This window comes from Mytilus edulis, chromosome 2 (genome assembly GCF_963676685.1).
Source record: "Mytilus edulis chromosome 2, xbMytEdul2.2, whole genome shotgun sequence".
Taxonomy (NCBI): Eukaryota; Metazoa; Mollusca; class Bivalvia; order Mytilida; family Mytilidae; genus Mytilus; species Mytilus edulis.
In genome coordinates, this window is record NC_092345.1 from 30,710,365 (window position 1) to 30,737,056 (window position 26,692).

General features: G+C 31.5%; 1 protein-coding gene across 4 annotated transcripts in view; it reads right to left on the reverse strand.

Annotated features, from left to right (window-relative positions):
• Positions 1-6,201: 6,201 nt before the first annotated feature.
• LOC139511947 (centrosome-associated protein 350-like) overlaps positions 6,202-26,692 on the reverse strand; it is a 126,011-nt gene continuing 105,520 nt past the window's right edge. For all 4 annotated transcript variants that reach the window (XM_071299154.1, XM_071299155.1, XM_071299157.1 and 1 more), the window contains 18 exons: positions 25,547-25,670; positions 24,806-25,030; positions 24,085-24,339; positions 23,507-23,631; positions 22,685-22,815; positions 22,137-22,295; positions 21,390-21,688; positions 20,780-20,887; positions 20,010-20,078; positions 19,681-19,726; positions 18,664-18,963; positions 17,915-18,140; positions 17,248-17,492; positions 16,233-16,408; positions 15,281-15,497; positions 12,922-14,654; positions 11,492-11,609; positions 6,202-10,708 (listed from right to left, as the gene is read on the reverse strand). In XM_071299154.1, the coding sequence (XP_071155255.1) occupies positions 10,059-10,708; positions 11,492-11,609; positions 12,922-14,654; positions 15,281-15,497; positions 16,233-16,408; positions 17,248-17,492; positions 17,915-18,140; positions 18,664-18,963; positions 19,681-19,726; positions 20,010-20,078; positions 20,780-20,887; positions 21,390-21,688; positions 22,137-22,295; positions 22,685-22,815; positions 23,507-23,631; positions 24,085-24,339; positions 24,806-25,030; positions 25,547-25,670 (5,206 nt within the window). In that variant the 3' untranslated portion in view covers positions 6,202-10,058. The remainder of the gene's footprint in view (positions 10,709-11,491; positions 11,610-12,921; positions 14,655-15,280; positions 15,498-16,232; positions 16,409-17,247; positions 17,493-17,914; positions 18,141-18,663; positions 18,964-19,680; positions 19,727-20,009; positions 20,079-20,779; positions 20,888-21,389; positions 21,689-22,136; positions 22,296-22,684; positions 22,816-23,506; positions 23,632-24,084; positions 24,340-24,805; positions 25,031-25,546; positions 25,671-26,692) is intronic.

The window sequence follows — 26,692 nt, forward strand, 5'->3', positions numbered from 1 at the left end:
CCCCTTCACTGGCTTAAGAAGTTGGGTTAATTTATTTACATTACATTGTTAGCTTTAAATGTCTGCGATACAGTCTATTTTAAACATTTCTCTTCTATAAATAGATAGGTGTTTCTAAAAGTGTGTAACTTGCATCAAACCTACACGTGAACAGCTAAACGTGACGGAAAATAACACTATTCCAAATTTTACTGGTTTGCACATTTCAAATGGGAAAAATCAAAAAAATCTCATTTATATGTTGTTTGAATATGTTATTGTCTGTATTTGGATCACGCCTCTATATTGTGCTCTTGAATTCAGTACATGCACTAAGAATATATAGGAAAGACTATGTCATGAACAATAATAATAATAATAATAAAATTCTTTATTTAACGAAGGTAACACATTTAACAATTACATGTTAATCTTCCATGAGGCCTTCAAAAACTATTAATACAAATAGAAAACGGACAAAAATACATACAAAATAAAATACATAATAGTTAAATATAGCAGCTTAAATATTGAATAAGCACATATATGCATTCAGTAGAAGAAGAAAAAATATACATTAGTTTCGTGCATCTTTATTCTGTTCAGTTAGAGATTATCATTCTCTTACAAATAAACATGCTTGGTTCGATCATGGGTATTTCATCTATGGTTCGATCAATACATTTACTGACCTTGAGAAAGGAAATCGATTATATACTACGACTCGTATACAACAATGTCACAGGGTCATATGTCAGCTCAGGCGCGGATCCAGAAGGGGGGGGGGGGGGGGGGGGGTTCCGGGGGGTTGGAACCCCCCTTTTTTTGGACGATCAATGCATTTGAATGGGGACATGTAATTGGAACCCCCCTTTATCCTGGGTTAGGAACCCCCCTTTTTAAAATGGCTGGATCCGCCCCTGCAGCTAAATGGCAACTAATGATTTATAGTGAAAATATTATAACATAGATATTCGGTTAAAACACCGAAAAGGAGGGGGAGGGGGCTTAAATACTTAATTGATCATTAGAGACTGAGTGCCGCTGGGCTTCTGTAACTATGTGAGCCAAAATTTGTTCCTGTGAAAAAAGTTCCAGTGGAACTAATTTCACATGAAATTTGTTCTGGGAGAACTTTTTTCACAGACAATTTCCATATAATTTGTTCCATCTCTATGAAATAAATTCCACACTCTACCTTGTGGAATAAGTTCTGGGTTGGTGAAATTTGTTCCTTACCTAGTGAAATAAGTTCCATGTTTGTGAGATTTGTTCCTTACCTGGTGAAATAGAGTTCTGGATTTGTGAAACTTGTTCCTCACCTGGTGAAATAAGTTCCTCGTCTATGAAATATGTTCCACTGGTTAAACAAGTAATCTTATATACTGAGCACTTGTCATCAGTGAGTTTAAAGTCATTATAAAAAAAAACATGTATTATATAAATAATAAGGGTAAACATTCAATTTGGATCCTGTTGAGTAAATCAAAAGTCTAATAACATTCTCAATTAGTAAGACTAAAAATGACACTTATGAACCAGGAAAAAGTAGAATAAGAAATAATAATAAAAGTAATTTTGAAAAAAAGTATTATAGTTAAAGTTGAACATTTGTACTAATTTGAAAAGGACAATATAACTGATCAATTATTTTAAAGGCATAAAGAAACAAAAGACACACTCTTTTAAAACTGTGCAATGACCATAGCTAGGTACATGTATGATTAGAACACCCATGACAGATCAACAGGAAACAAGGATGTTCAAAACTACATAAATGATAAAACATACATTGTAGATACAAATAATGAAACATTATCATCGCTTTTATTTCTTATCTTCATCCTACAGTCATGCCTTAATTGCAAATGTACCCCATGCAAGCATAGTACAGCATCCAGCTTACATTTATATAATTTTTTAGTGTAACAAGAAAATATTTCGCTGTGCAATAGGTCAAAGGTACTTATTTTCTGTGAAATAGGTCCAAACAGAACATTTTCATTGATTCCCGAATTTTTTTTTCGTGAAAAATTAATATCACCGGAACATATTTCACTTTTTCTTCAAATTTTAATATTGGAACAAAACTCAAGGAGCTGTGATTTTTGTTCCGTAACTTATTTTACCTGAAGTTAACAAATTAGTTCCGGAACAAATTTTATAGTGCTGGAACAAATTTTCTGTGATATAAGTTCCGATGGAACATTTTTCCTATGAAATTTGTTCCGACGGAACAAATGTCACGCCGGAACAAATTTTTTGTTACACTACACCCTTTTCATGGAATTAAGACTTTGTATATATGAGAAGTACCTCCACTCCTAATCAAACTGGAAGTTAACAAAACATTTCCAAATATGCATGTATCATTAATTGATTTCAACACATACAATCGATATACAGATTTTCCTAATACAAAGTCACGGGTTTTACTCATTGTTGAAGTGAGTCACGATAGTGACCTATAGTTGTTAATTTCTGTGTCATTTCTTCTTTTTGTGGAGAGTTGTCTCATTGGCGATCATATCACATCTTTTTTTTATTTGATATTAACTTGTCAAGAAAACACATCAACCAATGAACAATAAAAATGAGGTCATCGTCAAATGAACTCTGCCAAACAGGCAATTACACCTAACTATCACAATACACAAAATACAGTTGAGCGTATGGTATCAAAAGAAACAGACCAAATATAAAAACTTACTGATGACAATAAAACTCATTCAACTGTGTAAATTAGGTTAAGATTAGATGTACCCAACCAGACAAATTAGGTCAAGATTAGATGAACCCCACCAGACATTAATATGCATTTTACAATCGTTTTATACACTAAATATAGTTGATATCCTAGTGTCTGAGAAACAGTTGTACCCAGAAAATTAAACTTTGGCCAATAAACTATGTAAATGAGGTCAAGGTCAGATATAATCTTCTGCATAACATGTACAAATAATTAACAGTCCAATATGTTTTACCCATTGCTGATAGTATCTGAGATAGACTTATCCACAAGACTTTAATCATGATCTCTGATCCATGAGGTCACAGTCAATGTTAATATGACTGACATAAATGTGACCAGCCAAGACATATCCAGGCTTATGGAGGTAGAACGTCATTGTGAGAAAAACGCTGTTAACTATATGTGACTAGCCACTTCTAGACTTAGGAGGGTACATTGTCTAAAACTTGCTTTTTGTATATTTATCTAGAATATTCCGAAACAAAACTCTCTGTCATGTTATTATGACATATTTGTTGTAATACCAATGAAACGAGTCATTTCGAATATCGGTATGAAAATGAGACTGTTCTATGACGGCTTTTTATTTATTGAAGGCACTAATTTATAAAAACCAAAATTATTGTATTTATTGGCTCTTAGTAATGTTCAACAGTGTATTTGAATAAAATTTCAAAGACTTAAATTTACTACAATACCAAACAATTCTTAGCTCTTTATTAGAACATGTAATTTAAACTTGTTGAAATAAAGTTAGTTTAAAATTTGTCAAAGTAAGCTTTAAGTATTCCTTTTTTTTTTTAAATTCGTCTTTTTATTTAGATTTATCATGCATGTCTCTAAACATAGTATGCGACGCGTAACAGTTTATAAGTAGGTGTTCTCATCTATGCATTTGATACGGTGCATTTATTATAGATACTAGAACACACCCGTGATATCGCGGGTCTGTGACTGAATTAAAGAATATAACTATGCGTAAGCCTTATTTTAGTATTGGTATTGTCATCTGATAAAGTCATGCCGATTATAAGATGCACAGTTTTCTCTGCTTTCAACATCTTTCTGTTTGAACCCGTCGACCTGGAACTTATCAATTATTGGTACTATTATTTATTTGGAAAACAAAATGGCCTGGAAAGGAGTATTTTTTAATCAACAGCATTGTCCTTTATGAGTTATAAATAAAGTTGAATTCTTTGATTCGCTGTTTGACACCATTCCGGCTAACAAATTGAAAACTGTACATGCTGTACCTATACGCCTTATTTTAAGTCCAGATTTTTATTATTCGTATTGTCATCTTAGAAAGTCATACTGATTAAAATACTACAATCGGGAACAATGTGACAATGATTAAATTTAGTTGTGTCAACCCTGTGATTACGACCCGTGTATATAGCAAAATCTTAAATACAGCGTTTGGTGGTGCGCCTGTCAGATGCGGAACGTACAGATAAGTTAATAGGTAACAGGTGAATATACTATTGGTATCGGTATCGGATTCGACCCGGAACTTCTTAATTATTGGCAATATTAATTATGTGGAAAACAAAAGGGTCTGGAGTGGTGTAATTTTTAATCAACAGCATTGTACTATATTAGTTATATATAAAGTTAAATTCTTTGATTCATCGTTTTTACGTGATGACGGATGACAAATTGGACCTCGTAATTTTAGTATTATAGATATTTCAGACTCCATTTATGTAAGAAAATTTATAAAGCAGAGCCCTTTTTTTTTTTTGTAGCTATATTTTAGAACATGTAATTTAAACTTGTTGAAATGAAGTTAGTTTAAACTTTGTCAAAGTAAGCTTTAAGAATTCTTCTTTTTTTTTTTTTTTAAATTCGTCTTTTAATTTAGATTTATCATGCATGTTTCTAAACATAGTATGTGATGCGTAACAGTTTATAAGTAGGTGTTCTCTTATATGCATTTTATACTGTGCATTTGTTAGGGATACATTTCAGATTTCATTTATGAAAGGAAATCTATAGAGCAGAAATTTGATTTTTTTTTGTATCAATTTAAAATGTAGATTCAAATATTTTTCACTTCAAACAATAAAGTAAAACTTCTTCAAAACTTATATATGATGTATAGTTCGGCGTCAGCAAAAAAAAGAAGCCAAGGAAAGTGTTTATCTCTTCTTCACAAATACGTATTTCATTGAATCTCGATATTTATTATGTTTATAATTTTTCTAACAATGACGTTCTACCTCCATAAGCCTGCAAATGTCAATGATTGCATTATATACAATAAAGGTACGAGTCAATTAGGTCATCTTTCTTCTGTGATATAAACCTTTATACAAAAAGTAATCTCTCAATCTGACACTTTCATGGAAGAGGAAAAAACGTCTATTATTGTGTATAATCTGCACCCCTTGTACCAACTACATATTTTGGGTAAAAAGTGCAGACCATACATGACCAAATACGGTACTGATATAAGTTCTATGGATTTAACCAAAATTTTTCATAACTCCTTTGTGTGTTTAATTATGCATGTGAAGTATAGGGAACTATATTTTAGTGTATATAGTTTGAATGAGTCAACAAGGCTTCATCCTAGTGGTGAACATTGTTTAAGCTTACCATTTTACCGTTTTGACACATTATTCAGACTCTCAGCTGGCTAGTCTTTTAATCCTAAATGCAATGTGCCTGTGAGATGAGAAAAGCAGCAAATACAATTCTGATGTCTTTTGGTTTTATCCAATTGGTAATCTTGAACAAACAGCCTTTCACACCCAAAGTAAATCACTTTACCACAAAACAAACTCAGCAGTTAAAAAAAACTCTCATATAGATATGGTTCATCAAATGACATCAATTTTGCATCAAGGTCGTTTTCTTGATGATCTAAAAACAATTTTGAATGAAAGATAACCTAAACTGCCAGGAATAAGTGACAGAATTTGTAGTCCAGAAGCCAAATTCAATTAGGTTTGTTTTGCAGTAGTGTTGCTATTCTTAAGGCACCAATTAATTTTGTACTTTTACATTTTTAATGCTTTGCAACTATTGGTACGTGGAACACAGTGATCGTCCCTTGTGTTGAAAGTGTGTTGACAGTGTGTTACTTGCCATTTTATTTTTATCCCTTTCAAAATTTATTTCTTCATGTTTTATGCCTCAAATAGCAAGTAAACTGTAAAAAAAATTTGAGTCATGAGTTTTAAAAGTAAAGAAGTGCAGCTAAAAAAGGTTAACAATAAGTATTTCCAAAGTTGTCAAATTTAGAATTCAAGACCCCCTTAACATGATGCAATTTGTATCAAAATTAGTACAACACACTGTCTAAAAATATAAGAGAAAGTGCAGGTGGGATTCTTTAATTTTCAATTTATCGTCTACAAGAAATGCACTAGAAAATAACTGTGTTCTCTTGCCTATTGTTGCCTGTTCTGATAATCTGATTGGTTCCAGTTGTAATGCTTAGAAAAAGTAAAAACCAAGTAGACAGTTGTTTTTATGTTAGATTTTATTTTCTATGCCTCTACTGCTGAGAAGCACAAGTGTTACAATTTTTGCATAGATTACAAAAATGAAATGAATGACTACAAATATACAAAATATTCTTATGAAAAAATACAAAATATTATTGTTGACTAAATCTATTTATAGATTAATAACATTGTCAACATAGAATGGACAATTAACACTTTTTCATAATTGTAAAACTAATACTGACTACATATTGTGTCTCTTTATGTTGAGTTTTATTGGTATTCTTAAACAAGTAGGCCCAAGAGAAATAAAGAAAATTGAAAACATGAATGAATTTTTAGAGTAAATTGGTCCCTATGTTTCACAACTTTGCAGGCTTTAGGCCTAAAGTTTTATGATGGCTGAAACTTATACAAAAACTTTCCCCATTTTTTTTCCAGACAGCCTGTTACAAAGAACATCCATAATAATCAAAAAATAAATATTCACAAAATGTGAAATGCTTATTACTATGTTTGAATGGAAGAACTTTCAGCAGCAAATAAATTCAATGATAAACATGAAATAAAATGATCTGCCAATGAATTACTTTCTATTTCATTGGTTTTTTTTTATAGAACAGAACTTTTCAAGTAAGGAGGTTATTGTGATGTTTAAAACTTTGAAATGTAGTTTAAATTTGCATGAGTAAATAACTGATTTTAATTGGTTGACATAACAAAATTCAAAAAGTATTGATAAAGTTTGTTGTCATTTTATGTATGTGCACCTTGTATGGTTGAAATTTCTGATCAGATGATGAGAGTTCATTAGACTAATAAAGTGTAATCAAAATCAATCAAATTTGAAGTGAATTATTTTTCAGTTGAGATATGAAGGTACATTTTAAATAGCAATGGTATTAAATTAAAGTTGATGCAGATCTTCGGTCTTAACACAATCTATTAAAAAGTAACAGGATCTAATTGTCTAACGAGAAAAAACAATATTAATATTTTAGAAATTTACGGCATCAATAACTTTCCCTCATTTATTGCAGTATTCATCCCTTTTAAAAATGTTTTATCTCTTATTCTCAGAAATTTGTACTTTTGTTATTTGTGATATCAATAAAAACCTAAAATCGTTATTTCCATGTGCACAGCCATCCAAAAGATAGTAACATTCAATATAGACTATAAAGTAATAGTCATTTATTTCAACATTTAGAAGACAGGAGACAAAAATCAACAAGTTCAGTAATTCATTCATTAACAAATTTGTCAAAATGGATTGATTCTTGAGAAAGAAAAACTGATTTAATACCACATTCAAAACACAAAACAGCAATTTCATTAAACATATTTTTTGCTAAAATCAGATCTTATAACAAATATAAAACATAACTTATTTATAAACAATATATAATAATATCATGTAAACCTCGGTGGATTTTACAGGGCAAATATTGAGTTTCTTTAAAGTATAACGACTTGTACAAGATCTAATAAATATAATAAATAAAAAATTCTGTACATTGTATACAATGTAATAAATAAATAGTCATCTACAGTTATAAACAGATGCTGCCCTCTAAGAATATACAAACTATATGTTGTAAAATATAAAGCTGAGGAATTATTTGGAGTTATTTCCCTTTACAGTTAATATTTACACAGTATTTGAAGCATCATAGTTGCCTCATCAAAAGTACTGATAAGATAGTATCATGGAAATTAATAAAATAAACTGTAAGCTTCCCATAGCAGAGTAGAGACAAAGTTTACTTTAAAAATTTTGGTACAGGTTTAAAATTAACCATTTTGAAAACAATTTTCTTTTTTTAAATCAAACCCTGGAAACTTTAATATAATTTTGAACTCCTAAAGAAACATCTTCAGAAAAGGAGTGACTAAACAATGGTAGACTAAAGCATTTGAACAGTGGAAAAATTAGACCAAAATATACTTTTTACTGCTCATTCAATAAAAAATGCCCTATGATACAAAACTTGTTACTTGGGATGGAAAAAAAGTTCAACTGTATTTTATGGAGAGTTTACTTTTAAATTACATTTTTAAAAATATAAATATAGTAAATTTCTCAATTCACAAAAAGGCAATAAATCAATACAATATAAGTCATTTGTAAGTGGCACATAGAAACATTTGGCACTAATAAAATAGCACTGTATTTCCTAGAATTTATCTTTGTATTGCCATGGTGAACCTATGCTTATATTTGCGTTTTTCATTTTTTTACTTAGAAAAACAATAGTTTGGAGAATAAGTTTTCCTAGAATGTTTTAAAAATCCTGGATTTCCATTGAACTAAATATAAATTAACACAAATCATTAATGAAATCTTAAATAAAATACAAAACAAACAGCGGGGTGCACCTTTTAAAATCCTCTATTCAAATCATTGGAAATTTAAATGCCTCAGTTTCAAAACACAATAATAAATGCATTATCTGTCTTGTAATAAATATAATTAAACAGAACCGGATATATGTTTTCTTTTCTACGAAAAACAAACTAATCCATTTTAAAGTTTAAATGCTAATTCTGTGTATTAAACAAATATAAAGTTACACACAAATTTCACGTACAAGAAGTATGATGATTCATCCAAGGTTATATTTTCCAATCTCACTGCTTGAACAAATTTGATGAGTTTTAATTTTTTGCCAAATATTTTCATCACCCTTTTCATACAATATTTTTGTCTTTTTCTACAAAATAACAATCTCTAAAATAGTGGCTACAGTCAATTCGCCATCATCAAACCTTTATCTGAAAGTAGTGTGTGGCTGGCATGGCAGCCTACTCGCAGTGCCAGTTGAGCTAGTTTTCTGATTACAGAGAGCATGTATCTTTGTTTTACAATTAAGAGTTAATTCCTCTTAGATCTTACAAAAACAAAGATTAAAGGTTGTTTAGTTCAATACATACTATGGCAGTGTTTGAAATTTTGTTAAAAATCCAAACTATAAAGACAAAAATTGTGCCTTTTGGATACAATAATGTTAAATCTCAATATAACTAATAATGCTAATTGTCAAGGTTTATTTCTTTCAGTATACAACAAAATTGAGGTGGGATTTCATAAGGACGGATTTTTTCAGCCATTTTAACAATGAGAAAATGCAGCAATTTTTTTATATGATGTAGTAATGATATGAAAATGACAGGACGGAATGTTTTTTTCATATACGCCATTTCAACAGTGTTGTTTCATTATTACTCATTCATAATGTTAAATAGGAGCAAAGGGAAGCAACTCAAATTAGTTTGAGCAAATGTTTCTGATGGTTTTTTTTTCAAGGTATGGTTGCATTCTCAAATCGCTATACAATTGTTTTAAAAAGTTTTAAATGTTTTTCAACTTCAAACAATGATATATAATTTTCTATTTTGTTACCAAGTGCATCTTTCTTTTTAGGTACTTCATGATTATGAACAAGTTTTTCACAAATTCAGTATTGTCCTTTTTATTCAAATATAAATTCCATAGGTCAATATTTTTCCTCAATAGATCAGTTAACCAAAAATATTTGTTTGCAAATCTGAATCTAAAGTGAATGAATAACAGGAACGTTGTTCTAATCCCATATTTTTTTACTTAATCATAATGATGAATGAAATCTAGAAATGACCTCCATAAATAGCACCACACAATATCACTGGATATCTCGCCTAACTTCTATACAAAAAATAAATAGTCCTTCTATTTACAAAGTCTGTAACAATATCACATGACTACCACCTCCCGTACAAAATATCACATGAGTGTCACATGACAACCTTACTTGCTATATGTATGCAGCACAAACACCTTTATTCCAGGACTTAAAACCACCTCATGCTTTCATGATTCACCATATAGATCACACTCTGTTACTTTTCTTTTTCTGATACACTTTGTTCATAGTTTGAACAGTATCGTTCAATAACATGTCAAATATCGTATCAGTCAGTTGCATTTTGACAGCTAATTCATCCTCATCATAATTTATCCACCGTGGTTCTTCTTCCCGTAATTCCTCAACAAGAATATTGTCTACGTGATCCTTTCGTTTACGCACCGTCCATTTATTTCGGTCGGCTTTGCGAGAGCCATTCAAACCTAGAGTGTTTATCACAGCTTGCTGAACAATAGGAGTCAAATTCTCCATCGTTGTGGGAGGCGAAGCACCTCTGAAATGTTTTTGATGTCTACGTTTAGGTTTTTGCCATGGAGGCGGTTCCTCCTCTTCGTCTTTATAAATGTCTCTAATTACTTCCCCTGCCAAGTCAAACAGTAATGTCTTAAACACACGTCTACTATTACTATCTAAATCACCATTAATGTCCTCTTTTGAAAAATAATTATCTGGAATTTGAACATTGTCTAATGGTTCACCATGACGTCTTGACTGCCAATATATCTCTACAACATCTGCCACTATGCCACGGACTTCCTCCGACTCATGTGGCACTGCATAGTAAAGGTCTTCTGAAACCATTTTTTGAAGTTCGGCTTTCATAAGTCTTTGCTCTGTAATAATAAATATTTTATTTTATTCCATATCAAATGCTTGAAAATGAAAAAGATATTAGTATCTTTAAACAGGTGTGTAATGAAGTATTCAGTTCATTATCACTGAACTAGTATATATTTGTTTAGGGGCCAGCAGAAGGACGCCTCCGGGTGCGGGAATTTCTCGCTTCATTGAAGACCTGTTGGTGACCTTCTGCTGTTGTTTTTTTCTATGGTCGGGTTGTTGTCTCTTTGGCACATTCCCCATTTCCATTCTCAATTTTATGAACCATTTAGATACATGTATTTGTATTTCTCTAGAGATGTGACTCTACATTTTTGACTGTCATATTACCACATATCACACACAACAAAAGAAAGCATACCCTTCCTTGATGGACCACATTTGTTTAAAATAAATTTTTCTGTGGATTCATTATTATTTGTTGGAAAATAGTTTTATTGGTTTATCTTTAGTAAAGGTGACAAAAATATGTGCTCAACAAAATAAGTTTTCTATAGGTTTGCATGGTGATTTTGTCAAAAGTAAGAAATACATTTCCCTTGAAAAAGTATTTTCTCTCAATCTATGAAATTTATAACAACGTATCAACAAAAATAAATGAACAGACAGAAAATGTCGAGATAGATAGATAGCAGTGTTCCTCTAAATGTCATTTGCTGTTTAACACTTTTTATCGGGGTTATGAAATTTTAACATCATTTTTTCATATTCTGAATTTAAAAATATTATTACTGTATATTGATGTCAAAGTTGAATTAAATAGTAAATAATTTCACCTTCACTTTCTGGATAAGGAGGGGGAGGTTTATCAGGCTTATTAATATCATCATCTATGTATTCCTCCTCCCCTCCTAACAGATCAGCGATATCTTGTTGTAATGTTTTCAAGTGATTCTGAAAAAAAATTCATATATAAATCATGATGAAAATAGTTCCATTTTAACAGATGTTATTTAATTTTTTTTTCTTGTTTCTATTTTGAATGTACAGAACATGGAAACAAAACAATTTACCAATTTGCGTGATCTTTACAATTGACCTGCTTCCGTGTGGCTGTTATGGTTGACGGAAGAAATTTGCAATCAAAACTAAACTCTTTGATTTGAGATTTTATCCACACAAATATATATATTTTTTTATATCATTGTTCACCAGTCTTTTTATAACTGTTTGCAGTAATTTTTGAAGCTACAGTAATTTAAAATTCTTTAAATGAATATTCATGTCTTAAGTCAGTACATGAAATGTCTTTTTGTGGAAAATTTCACCTTTGGCTCATCAATGTGTGTTGAATTTTTTAACCACCATTTCAATTTTTAGCTGATCTAGAAATAAAATTACAAATTTCATCAGGCTGTTGATGATCTTGTTTCAATTTATTATTTTACATTATGCCATGTGTACAACTTGTGTAGCAAACTTTATAGTATGGGTTTTGCTCATTGTTGATGGACATAAGATGACATAGTTTCTTACATCCATGTCATTTGGAATCTGTGGATAGTTTTCTTATTGGCCATCATATCAAATCTCCAATATCTATATATCAATTGATATTTTTCCTCATCAAACTCTGTATGAAAAACATGCTGTCAATTCATTTGCATAAGTCTCCTCTTTTTGTAAGAATACACTTGTAGTTAAATAACTACTGTAAACCAACTTATTTTCGCGAGCGATTTATTTTCGCGAGTAGAAAAATAACGCAAATCAGATAATTGCGAAATTAAATAGCCGCGAAGTGTTCAAGAAAGGGTAAAACGCGAAATAAAGTATCCGCGAAAATAAGTTGGTTTACAGTATACAATAATAAATAGAGAATATCATATGGCTTCTTTAATATCACACCCGTATCAACCAGAGATATCAATATAATCCCAAGAGTTCTGCTTGAAGTATAATATTGGTTGTGGGTTGATATGATCTGAGATATTAAAAGTCATATCATATACACTTTATTATACACCTCACATGGATGTTTTTAATGTGACATGATGTCATACAGATTAGGGTTTTAAAAAGCTTTTGCAGCGGTGAATGATGTTGATGATGTGACATCATACAGAATAATGGTGAGATAAAGTCTTTACAACCGTGACCAATATCAATATTATCATAGATAGCTGATACAGCACGATTGTTGTTGACTGTATGACACATACAATTTATCTGTATTTATTACTAAGTATATAATAATGTACCATACCTGTCGAGTACTGTTAGGATCTGGCAAAGGTGACCCAGGTCGAGGAGGCACATCAGAAGGCACATTAGTTGGTTCAGGTTTATTTAAAACCACAAGAAGTTCCTCAGACGGTGTCATTTCTGATTTAATTTCCTTTTGTTCCTCGGGGAAATCATCAAAATCTATTAGATTTGTAACTTCTCCGCCCCTATTTCGTTGTTTGTTTCTAGTTGTGATCATTTTAGTTAAAGCATCATCTAATAATGTGTCCACAAGTTTGTTTGTCAAATTATCACTTTTTAGATTTTTCTTTACAAATTTTTCCTTTTCTTGCTCATTTGCATTACCATTCATTAAAATGGGTTCAGAGCCATTCTGTAGAACACTGTCTTTCGTTCGCTGAGGTTTTGGAGCCACTGGCGGAGATTTCTTTGATATAAAATTGCGTTCTTTCTCTACCAAGTCTACCAGTATTTTATCTGTAATTTGGTCAGCCAACAGTTCCTGTTCCTGTTTATGCTGATCATCTTCAAAGTTTTGTACATTCTCGTCCACTTCTTGGATAAGTTGATTTAAATCCTCCTGGTCAACAGACGTATCTCCACTTAAATTACTTTCCATACTGCTCCTAATTAAACTTTCCTGGCTTGTCCTCATTTTCGGAAGAGGAGCATTGGAAAGGTCATTTGCTGGGACCATTACTCCATGATTTGGTCGGCAAGTGAAGTATCGCTGACCATCATCATAAGTTCCGTCATTTCTCCCCTCTGGAGATTCTAATTCCACTCCCGCCCAAATACCTGGAGCAAATTTTACCCGTCCTTTGAACATGAGAGTACCACATTTTCTAGTGCCGTTAGGACCTGTTACTTGAACACGATCTCCAACAGTATAGTTAACAAAATCTTCTGTTCTTTCATCATCTTCTGTAGTTGATGGAGGCTCCTCATCTCTAGGAGAAGCCAATGGAGTTTCCTCATCCTCGTCAAAATCTTGATCTGGTCCAATCAACTGATCAATATCAAACACACCTCCAGGAATCATAGAAGGAGATTTATCAGGGGAGGTAATTTGAGTTGGCTTCTTTTCTATTTCTGATCGATCAGATTCAGATTCTTCGCAGAAACTTGAAATACTTTTACCACTGGATGGTCGTGAATCTGTTTTTGTCGTAGAAGGAGGTGACTTTGGTTCAATGTCACTTTCGTCATACTCATTGTTATCATTATGGACATTATTTAAAGGTTTAATGAATGACTCATCATCGTCAACATTGCTGTATACATGTTCACTTATCACTTCCGAGATCACATTTTCTGTAATCGATCGTGGAGACGGTTGAGGTTTCAAGTCTATGTTATCTGGCGGCAAGCTTCGGGCACTTGTGATCTGTCTATGAGATGTCATCTCCTCAGTAAAGTCATCCTGATAAGAGTAATCTCTTGGACTCCTATCTGTATCCTCTCTTGGGCTTTTGACCTCAGATTTTTGAGATTTAGGTAGTTTAAGCAATGCGGATGATGTTTTTGATTTGTCTGTGAAACTGTCTGCTTCAGAAATTTCTTCTTGAATTTGTTCGGTAAGTTCTTCTTTAATGGATTCATCTTCCCCATTTGTAATTCTCTTCTTTGACTCTACCGTTGCCAGAGATTTAGATGATTCACTTCCTTCAGAAATTTTGTCCAATGAAATTTTTGTAGGAATTTGTGATTTTGGAGGTGTTGGTCTTTGGTCAGGTGAAATTGGTTTGGTCTCTGAAACAATAATATAGAAAATTTATATAAGAAAGAAATTTTCATATTTTTAATGATATGAGGTTTGAACTAAAGCATTAAAATTTACTGGTCAATTTCTATATAATTGTTGGAAGCAAACAATTCTAATATTATACTTTATCGAATATATTGATTTTAATGTTCGATTGGTTTGTATCAAATTCATTTGTTGTACGAAATAATACCATTAGGATCTGGCAAATAGCTTTTCTGATGTACTGTGTAATCATACAAAAGGCTTCTTTGCATACTTTAACAGAAGAAATTTTCAAAGAGTTTGAAAAGTTACACAATTCTTGTACCGAGTAGCTCTACATGACTTTCACTAAATTTCAAACTGAATATCATTTTCAATTGTTTTGTGTGATGAACTAAGGAATGTTACAAAATTAAATACAGGAGGGTAATTGGAGACACTTATCTAAGACCCTAACCATCTGTAAAATAAAAACAAATCATTTGTATTAAAATCCTTACAAAAATTTTCATTCCCACATCCTATAAATTTTTGAACAGCTCTAATATAATGAAGCACAAACTTGTGTCACTCTACCAAATCATGCTTCTTTGATAATAAAAGTTGAAAAAGAGTAAGATAAATTCACCTTTATCATCTAAAATAGATGGTGAACTCTGAGCAGATTCATCATAGCTTGAGTTACTAGATGTCCTAGCATCCTCATTCTGTTTGAGGGGTGTTTTAAGGGTTTTGGGAGGACTGACTTTAGGTTGTTTGATCTGAGGTTTGACACTATTGACAGGTTCATGCTCCATTTCCTTCTGTAGCTCAGTCTTTAGCTGACTAATCTGGTTGTCGTAAGCCTGAAATATCAAAAGGTTTGAAAGTTTTTGTCATTCATAAATTGTGCCATATTGCAGCTGTTGGATATTTTTATATTGTTTTTTTTAATGTGTACATTAATCAATAAATGAGCTTTCTTACAAACAGCAGAGGGAGACAAATATTTTGCTAATACATTATTGAAACAATGATATGGGAGAGTGTCCAACTAGTGTTTTTGTCTTTAAAACTGCCAGAGTTATGCTTAATCTGTTCTATAGAAGCTAAGAGAGAAGGAAACTTACAACCAAATTGCTATCTTGCTTATCCAGCCCAGTAGTCAACACTTGGGTGTTGACATGAATATCAATAACATGGTCATTTTTATAAATTTCCTGTTTACAAAACTTTTAATTTTTCAAAAAGCTAAGGATTTTCTTATCCAGGGCATAGATTACCTTAGCCGTATTTGGCACAACTTTTTGGAATTTTGGATCCCCAATGCTCTTCAATTTTGTACTTGTTAGGCTTTATAAATATTTCGATATGAACGTCACAGATGAGTCTTATGTAGACGAAATGCGCGTCTGGCGTACTAAATTATAATCCTGGTGCTTTTGATAACTAATTAGATTTCTATGTTCATTTTTCAATCACTGTGAATTGCAGAAGATGTTGGGTACATTGCAGTCAAATAATAAGGATTAATCACGCAAGTCTGCTTTTAGAGTAAATAGTATTGTTTCATCCTTAATTTCTTGAAGAAATTGTAATACCTCTATTTGTTTCTTTAATGCATCTTCTTTACTTTTCAAAATTTCCCTCTTCCTTCTTTTTCTCTCTCTTTTGAGTCGATCAGCAACTTGTTTTCGATGACGAAGTTCGTCATTCAGGGCTCGTACGCGACCTTCAAAATCACTGAGATCAGACATAGTTTCAGCATAGGATAAATCTATAAAAGTATAAAGTACCAATGTAGTACTATTCAAGCTTACATAGACAATGAAAAAAAAACCAACAAATATATGGTGACAGCAACCTTACAACACATAGAAATTAATTTAGGAATGCTTCTTACGTTTGTTAATGGGTTGCATAACATTAATTATGTTCTTTTTATGTTCATACTGGCTGAAGAGTGTTCATCGTGAGTAAATCATTCGTTTTTTATTAATAATATTCATACAATTCCATAAGAAAATGGCTAGTCGTTATAATAACAATATTATTAAAGTTGTTGAATATTAAATGACTCATAGCAGACATGTTTACAGTGTACAGCTCAACAGTGTCAAGTTTCCTTCCAAGTATCATAATTTCTTGAAACAGAAGCTGATTTACAAATGAATTGAAGAACAGACAGAGTCTTTAAAGTCTACAGTTTGTATAATACACATCTATCCTAACTATATATCTTAGGTGAAAAGTGTGTATGATAAATGCCCTAATTCATTAAATATAAATTTGGTTAATCTAAGCACTTTCTGTTTAGTTTTGCTTTTTTGTAAATGGAGGCTGACTAATAATTTTGATTAAGAATCATTTTGAAATAGAAATTCTACCCAACCTATTTTTTTTTTTTTTAATTGAAATTTTAGCAAACACAGATGTTTATTAACATTTTTTTTTTTATATAAAGTAAATTTTCAACTGCATGTATTGTAAACAAATGTGATAATTCAAGATCTGTGTAAATTTTGTCGTTTTCTACAGTATTATCTGACCTACTTTTCCCACATCAATATATGACCTACTTTTTCTCCAGTAACCAACCAATTAAACCAAACTTACCTGTATGACTTTGTGATATTGATTCCTCAGATTCACTTTCTGAACAGCTCCTTGTTTTACTAAACAAAGAGCGTGGCGAGGAAATATTTCTTCCAGCAAGTGCCCCCATTGGAAAACCACGCTTGTTTAGCTTGTCAAGCGGAGACCGTGGGGACTTTTTACTTTTTGTTTGTTGAACACTAGTGGCATCTTCAAAAGTTTCACTATACTGGCTATTAATAGTGGCAGAATCGGGTGCCTTTGACCTGTTATAAAAATTTAAAAAATATATTAGTAAATGTGATTAAGTTAAAAAATAATTTCAAAATTTTTAAAATTCAAAGTAGTTCTGATAGGAGTCAATTAGCATGATTAGTAATTACTTAATTTTCTCAAATGAGAAAACGAAATTTATCCTAAGTAAACCAGAATGTTTTAACTTTGCTTTCTTTGGAACTATGCATACATTTATCTAGTAATTGCAATGCTAAAAATGCTGACAATGGGAGGCAACTTTACAATCTTTTGTAATTTAAGTAAAAAGAAATTGAATCAAATTCTTACATCTAACACAAAAGTTAGCATATTTAGTTCATGCCTTTTTGTTCACAAAAGTTAGCATATTTAGTTCATGCCTTTTTGTTCACAAAAGTTACCTAACCTGAATGTAAATTAACAGCAGACTTACTTGCGACTTTTGACAGGTGTAGTTGATTCTGACATACTATAATCTGACTTGACTTCTTCAATAATGGAACTTTCACTTTCACTCCTGGCTAATCTCTGTCGATCTTCTGGAGAACTCTCACTAGCACTGACTGGCCGTGGAGTATTAGTTATAGACTCATCCTTCGCCAAACTTATTGCTTCAGAGATAATAGTATCATCCTGTGTTACTGATGGGGGATGAGCTTCTGCAAAATGATAAAACTAGTTACAAATATATTTTTAAAGTTATTTTCTTATATATAATGTGTACTAGAATACCTGCAAGATCTTAATTCCATAAATTAATTAATTACTAAAGACAATTACAGCTAGTATTTTAAGTATTTATATTGTCATCTGACGAGTCACAAAGTGAATAAGTAGATATTCATATTTCCCCATTCCTATTTTTTTTGTAGTTGGGTTGCTAACTAACTGATGTATTTAACATTTCCTTATTCAACAATACTCAGATACCTAAGGGATAAACTGACAGGAAATAGAATGATTCTTTTTAAACAAATTGATGAATTGGTAACAAAAGTCTTGACTAGACAAGAAGCATGTTCAAATAGCCAGAACAGCACAAGATAATGCTGAATCTATAAATCTAATTAGGAGCTCCATTTTTCAACTTTGATACTAAACCTTTAAGTTAATGGATAATTCACTATTGCAATCAATAGCAACAAAATAAGCACAATTGTTAGAAACAGTCTTATCCTGTACCTTTGACTTTTGATGGAGTTTTAGACTTTTCAGGTTCTTTTTCTTTCTTTTTTCCTCCTTTTTCATTATGATCCCAAACTTTCAGTGCTTTCTTCTCTAATTCAAACACAGCTTGTTCTTCCTCGTCCAATCGTTTCTTCCAATCTAACAACTCTTTGGCTGATTTCTTTCTCTCTCGTAATCGTTGTTCTCGTTTTGTCAGGTATCTCTCGTCCAGGTGTAGTTTCTTTAACTTATCCAGACTCTTCTCTCCACCAGCAGCTTTTGGTTCAGTGTAAATCTCAGAGTCTGACTTATAATCTGCAAAATCAATATTTTGTACTACTACTTTGATCGATCACATATCAACCAGTACATAAATTGCCATTTATTATAAATGAATGAAATGTTTTTGTAGTACCAATATTTTTACATTTATTTTCGTGGCACTGATTTTCATGGTTTCAGGAAAACTTGCAAAATCAAGGATATTTCATTTCCTGGTTTTGGGAAAAATATGCAATCATTCCTTTAGAAAATTTGTAATTGGTTGAGCGTTTAAATTTGTGGTAGCCCTGTACCCACGAAATCCACGAAAATTAGTATCCATTGAATATTAATGAATCCACGATACTGTAAATTCAGAAATTATTGCGAGGTTTTTATTATTGCGAATAATGCGACTGAGTTGTAAACGCAATAATTAAAACTCGCATTTTGTAATATTTGAACTGACTTAAGCATGACTTTTCTCAAAATCGTAAAAATTAAAATCGCATTCAAGTGTAAAATGACAAAATCGCAATAATAAATGCACGCAATAATTTCTGAATTTACAGTACTTAACATGCTATAGATGTTAACAAAGATATTTTTAAATCAAGATGATGTCTAAATGCAATAGAATGAAGCTGTTGAGTGATAGACTTTACCTTTAAACATAGCATGCCATCAAACTATTTCTAAACTGAAAATTTGTCTTTCCTTCATTTCTAACAAAAATTTGTTCTTTCCTTATTCTTTTTAATTCTTTCTTACCTTTCCTTTGAGATTGTTCATTATCTGTATCTTTTTCATCTTCATTCTATAAAATTTACAAAAATTGTCAATTCTACATTTATACAGGAAATCTAAATAAGGTTATTCAATTTATTGAAGATTGTAGCGTCTTTTCTGTTTGTAAAAGCATATTCTTATCTGCAATAGGTGTAGAAATTGAGCATTGTTTCATTACAAAAGATCTTATTTGCAGTCAATAAATGAATTCAAAATTTGTAAAACCGTTGCACTCCGTCAAAATTTTGAAATAATTAGAGTAAATGAACGAAACTGTTACACCAAGTTAAAAATAACAGTAAGGTACTTACAACATAAAATTCATCTTCGGTGTGGACTTCTGCTGGACGACCCAATCTACCACTAAGCTTTTCTTTAGTCTGAAACATAACATGCATTTTTTAATATTAGAATTTGTAAATGAACTTGTAAACTACATGTAATTATTCAAGATGTTATTTGTATTTGATGTAAAATAAGGAATTAATCTAAGAGAAAATCTTTTCAGTATATAGTTATAAATCAGGATTACTTCCCTTTGAGCAATCCTCATATTTTTTATTAAAATATATTGAAGGCAATATGATGAAAAAAAAAAATGCTCGTCAAAGTCTGCTTAAACTTGATTACATTTAAAACATAAAATACTGTCAATTGTCATATTTTTAACAAGAAATTACTGTTCAATCTCAATAGTTATATCAGAAAATTTAAGTAGATATAAATTTCAGTTCATAAAAAAGAACCAGGAAACCAGAGTAACTATAGAAAAAAAGATAAAAATTTGAAACTGAAATCTTAAAAGTGGGAAAAGAAAATCACTATAACATATATCTCTGTTGGAAAAAAGATATACATGCCATAAAAAAGATTAAATAGAAATAGAAAATATAAAGAGAAGCTTTATAATCGTCTTCCACCAATATGATTAAATTTCCAAAGGAAGATGACGAATAAAGAGCCGGAGTGTTTTTTTACATATCAGGATTATAAGGAAAAACTTTCAACTTCTTACAGGTAAAATAAAATCAGTTTCATGATTTCTAATACACAACAAATTTCTTGAGTTCTCTCCCCTTACTTGTTTAGTTGACTGCCTGAGTCGGCTGATTTCTTCACGCTGCTGTAACAATAATTGTCTCTCTCTTGAAGCAGCTTTGTTGGCCTCTCTCATTCTTTTGATCTCAGCCTGAAACATTCAACAAATGAAATATAAGTTAGTTTATTAATTTTTTTGTAGTTTATTTAAAAAAAAATCTCAAATCCAGTATCACAAGTTTATTTCAATCTTTTCTGCGATTGCCTTTTGAATTAGAGTGAAAAGAATTTTTTATTCATAGACAGATGAATTAGATAATTTCACAAAATACAGTAAATAACTGTACTTTTCAATTTTTTTTTCTTTTCTGTTAATGTGTGAAATTAAAACAAAACTTTTGCTGCTGTATAAAACGAAGCCAGAAAGATTTTTTTGTTAACATGAAGGCAGCAATATTGCATTGGCCCATCTGATGCAAATTTAAACTCCTTATAATTGTTATTTTATAAAAAAAAAAAAAAAAAAAAAAAGCACAATTAATGTAGCAACGTTTGTTCCATTAATGAGTAAAAACTATTTATCTTTTATATCTTGAAAGTTTTCTCTGTTTTTAAGGACATATGTTCCTTAAATTCAGTAAATAAATGTTTACCTGTTGCTCTTGAAGTTTCATCTTGAGTCCTCTCTGACGTTTTATAATTTGTGGATAGGAATCATCAGCACCTTTGTTTCTTATTCTTCCCTTTTGTTGTTCTAACCACTCTAATTCAGCTTTGGTTTTCTCTACAAGAGCTTTTTCTCTCAGTTGGAGAAGGGAAGTCTGGTGCTGAGCTCTCATTTCCTCTTCCTTCATAAACTGTTTCACCATTTCTTCTGTAAACTTATTAAAGGAGTCTTCTCCCAGAACATATGACCCAAGATCATCTACCGAAATTCGAGGGGTACTTGGCACTACAAATATTATTAACATTCTATAAGCATAAAATATCTTTACTTGTATCTTACATGTGTGTGTCATAGAAAATACCGTGAAATATATTTGTTATTAAATTTTAGTTGGAACAGAGCTTTTTTCAGGTACATGTATTAAAATCCAAAATTTAAGAACATATATAAATATGTATGTCTGCACATCAAGTCATAAAATGTCATTTTGTATTTTAGTTTATACAATGTACATAATTTACTATGAAATATTCTCATCCCTTATTGGTTAAATGACAGACCTTCAAACAAGCTTGGGAAAAACTCAATGTCCCATTCCATATAAGGGGATTAAAAATCAATTATGGCAAATAATTCATAAACATGATGGAGAAATTACTATAAGCCAATAGTACATTTTTACCAGTGATGTAAATATTGTTTTTAGGATTTTCTGATTGTTATCTTTCCTTACCTGATCCTTCATCTGATGTGACAGACATATTATCAAGGTGATGTTTTTTGGCACGTTTACGATGACTTTCTGACGGTAAAATGGCCTTGAATGATTTCTCTTCGATTTCATCTTCTGTCATTGTGTCATCAAAGTTAATAGAGTATTCATCACCAGATGCTGTAAAATAAACAAGTTTTTTAAGACATGTCGTAGAGATTAGAGAGTGAATATTCAAGTAGATTGAAGCAGAAAGCTTGCTTTAACTCCTATTTCCAATTGTAAAATAATTTGTGGGACCTTTTTAAAATGAAATTTGAACATGAAATTAATTACACTATTTTCAATCAGTCTTTAAAATTATATAAATTTTTTTTACACCTTTTAAGATGACACTCAAGCCAAATTCCTGCAAATTTATTGCATGCCTGTTTCTATGTTTTAACATACAAATACTATTACTGGTCTCAACTTTAGTATATCTCCCAAAAAAATATTTTCACATCTACAAATTAAGAAACTGTCTTTACTCTAATTACCCACAAGTTTCTAATGACACCTTCGCTCACCTTGAGATAACTCTTCTAATATACTCTCCGACTTTGACTCATCTTTAGCATCAGCACCACTGACAGATCTGATGGAGGAGTCACTGTCACGACCCTTCTGGGTATCACTTGCTGTCTTTACAGACACACTCCTGAAAATTTTAAACAAGGATTAATTAAAACATTATTTACAATTTCTTCTGGCTTTTAAAGCATTGATATCTGGAACTGATGGATTCAGCAACTCTGTTTTATCATAAAAGTCTCACAATTATAATTAGTTGTAAGTTGCCACATGGATCAGAAACTGCCTACAATACACCTGAAATCTTCTTGATTGTAGTGGGGTTTGAGTTGCTCAGCCATTAGTTTTCAATATTTTTCGTTTCATGTGCTGTTGTTTTTTTTTTTTTTACTTCATTTTTTGCCATGGCATTGTTGGTACATTTTTTAGGAATTTGTTTATCCCTTTGATACCTTTGCCACTCCATATTTAGATTTAGTAAGGGTTATAGTGAAAAAAGGCACAGATTCAAAAGCTTATGTTCATTCAGTTACCCTTTTCAATGTCAATGATCATCTTCCAAATACAAAAAAAAAATCAGTTCAAGTGATGCTACCAAAATTCAAACCTAATCGGTATTTTCTGTGAATAAGCATTGTGTAAAAGTTTCATAACATTTGGTTGAGGCCAACTCAAGTTTGAGAACGGAAACTAACTTTGGGACATACAGACGTAGGGATAGACAAGGGTAAAAACTAATGCCCCCTCTGTTTCAGCAAGGGCACAAACAAATTAAATGGAGAGATCCCTGAATATAATTTAACAGTATAATAACTCACCTTGATGATGTATAAGATGCTGTTTTTGTTTTCTCACTGTATGAGGAGGGTGCTGTTTTCAGTGATGTTTTTTCACTATATGACCTGGCTGAGTCTGGTGCCCTGTAATCACTGCTTGACTGATTCTACAAAACAAGGAGTAATGTTTTATTATTACCTTTGTTCTTTGAACAATTCTGATAAGCATAACCAGAAAAAAAATTGGGGAAATATTACATCATTAGGCAGACCTTTTCTGCAAAAATCTTGAAAGGCTTAAGAAAGATTGTTTCGACCCCAAAATGTAAAAAACAATATACCTAGCTTGTAGCATTTTTTAAAATGTTTTCAAAACAAAATTAATATTTGGACTGGTTTTTTTTACAAGATAGAATTCTGTAATAACAAAACAAATAAAAAGATTCTATTTTCTTAAAAAAGTTCTATTTCCTACATTTCATTATAGAAAATGCTAGACTTCATCATAATTTAGTGTTTTGAGGAAGGTTTCAAGACAAAATAATTTTACCTACTGTACTACCCAATTTTGTATGCCAGGAGGCAGGAAACAAATGTACATGTATACAATTTGACCTTACTTGTTTAACAGCACGTTTGGGTCTGATGTTATCACTATTGTCTAGTTTGTTGTTATTGTTGTACTTTGCGCTAGGCTCTGCTTCCCTTCCGTCCCCTCGTACCCTCATCATGACATCTTTAGCATTCTGTGATGCTTCTTTACTCCTTTGTTTGGCCTCCTCCATTTGTTTTTCTATTCGAGCTGCTTCTTGCTTTTCTTTTTGAACCTTGATTTCCAAAAGTTTCATGTCTCTTTCATGAGTTTGCTGTCGAGCCTAAAAGAGATAATTGATAATGGAAATATCAGACATTTATGTATATTCAACACAAACCAAAGTGCTGGTTAGCAATGAAATGTAAAGATAGCTTTCATATTGCAGTTTTGCAGAATGAACGTAAAACTGAACACTATATTGTATGAGCAAGGAAAACATTTCAGTTATATTTTGAATAAGAATTATCTTCTTGTAGTTAAACCATATTTTTAGAACTGATAGAATCATACAACATGGTTATTTAATTTTCAATAAAATATTTTCTTGGCAAATATGATTATACACAACACATCATTTTGTAACCCAAAATCTAAATTTTTGGGCAATACTAACTCCTATCAAAACCATGAATGCATATCCTGCTGCATTAACCTTTGTCTTGACCAGAGGACTTATCAGTAGATTCAAACAATCTTTTCAGGGGTTAAATTCACTGAAGATGCATTTTTAAACATCTTATAGCTACCTTCAACATCTGAGCAAGTGATACAGTTTCTTGTTGTGCCATAGAGACAGCTCTGGTCCTCTCCACCCCTGTCAACTGTCGCATGGACTCTTCCATGCTCTCTAACTGGTTGAGTTCAGAGTAAAACTTCCTCTCTAATGTGTCAGGTGAGTATCGTAATGAGGCTTTAGGCGTTGTTGAGTTGTCATCGTCTGGTGCAACATGTGGGTAACGTCTGTCTGGTTCCTATTAACAAGAAAAATTTGGTTTAGTAAAATATCAATATTGTTGATCAATTTTATTTGATGCAAATTGTCTGGAGTCAAGATATTGTTTTAGCGTGTTTTATATCAATTCTATTTTCTTTTTAAATAAATGGTAGAAAGAGCAGTGAAAAAGTGAACAATCTTTGTTTTATCTCGATTCATGTCTGTCTTATTATGTTTTTTTTGTTAATTTGTTTTGTTATAAACTAGGCCGTAGTTTCCTCATTTATTGAAGGTGGTAGGATGGTCTATATAATAATTGAATATGTCCACTTCATTTTCACTCAGGTAGACAGTTGTCTCATTTGTAATCATACCAGATCTTCTCATTTTTATTCACTCTTTGTTGTGCTTGTACTTTCCAGCATAATTCTTATCCCTTCCTAAATATATTTAAATGTAATACAGGTTAAAACCTTTTATTTATGCATTTACATTTCAGACGGACAGTTTGTTTTCAGAAATGAGATACAAAATTCATGAACAATAAACTAACCTCTATTCTAGAGAAGTCTTCTATACTTGAGGTATCTGTATCTGTATCAGCAGAATGTTTTTGACTAGGTTTGGAATGAGACAACACTGAAGCTTTTTCAGGCTTACTTCTGTCATCTTTACTCCTGTAAAAAAAATAATCAAATGAGACTTTATCTGAAGCATGGATTGATGCCTTGTTGTTTAATGTCTTGTGGATATGGTAACATGTAAATCAGAACAAGTTAAGTTTTCTCATTTCTAGATATGACGGTTGGTTTCCCATTTGAATGGTTTTACACATGTCATTTTGGGGGCCCTTTATAGCTTGCTATTCAGTATGAGCCACCATACTGTGGCCTATAATGGGTTACTTTAACAAATTGTGACTTGGATGAAAGTGTTGTATCATTGGCACTCATACCAAATCTTCTTATATCTTAGAACCTATTGATTTGATATGATGATCCCTGTTTTGTTATAGACCTAAACACTGAGCCAGATTTGGAACATGTTGGTTCTCAAGGTCATCAGGAAGACATATAAACCTGCGGAGTCACATTATTCTGACTGAGCAAGACTTAATCTGTAAAACAAGATAAAACCTATAGGCTATATAACCAAATGACATGTGTACTTTTGCAGTTTAAAACAGTTTAAATGAATAAAAGAAATCCTGTTTGTAATTTTTTTATTATGTTAATTCAGATATCGTGGTTTATGACGTATTAATAATAGAGATATGCATCAACTAAATGAAAATTCACACATTATCAAATATCACAATTTTGATAGTTATCAAGAATTGACTGTCAGAAATATAAATAGTAATTCATTATATACTTCTTTTTTTGTTAATAAAGATACAGTTAACGCTCTTTATGAGCTATGGGCCATTAAAAATCTACAATGTACCCAAGAATAAACCTACAATGTACCAATAAATAAACTTATAATGTACCTAGCAAAAAAACCTATAATGTACCTAGCAAAAAACCTTATAATGTACCTAGCAAAAAAACCTATAATGTACCTAGCAAAAAACCCTATAATGTACACAGGAATAAACATATAATATGTTCTATGGTCAGGTTGTTGTCTCTTTGACACATTCCCCATTTCCATTCTCAATTTAACATAATGCACCCAGGGAAAGGGACATTAGTTG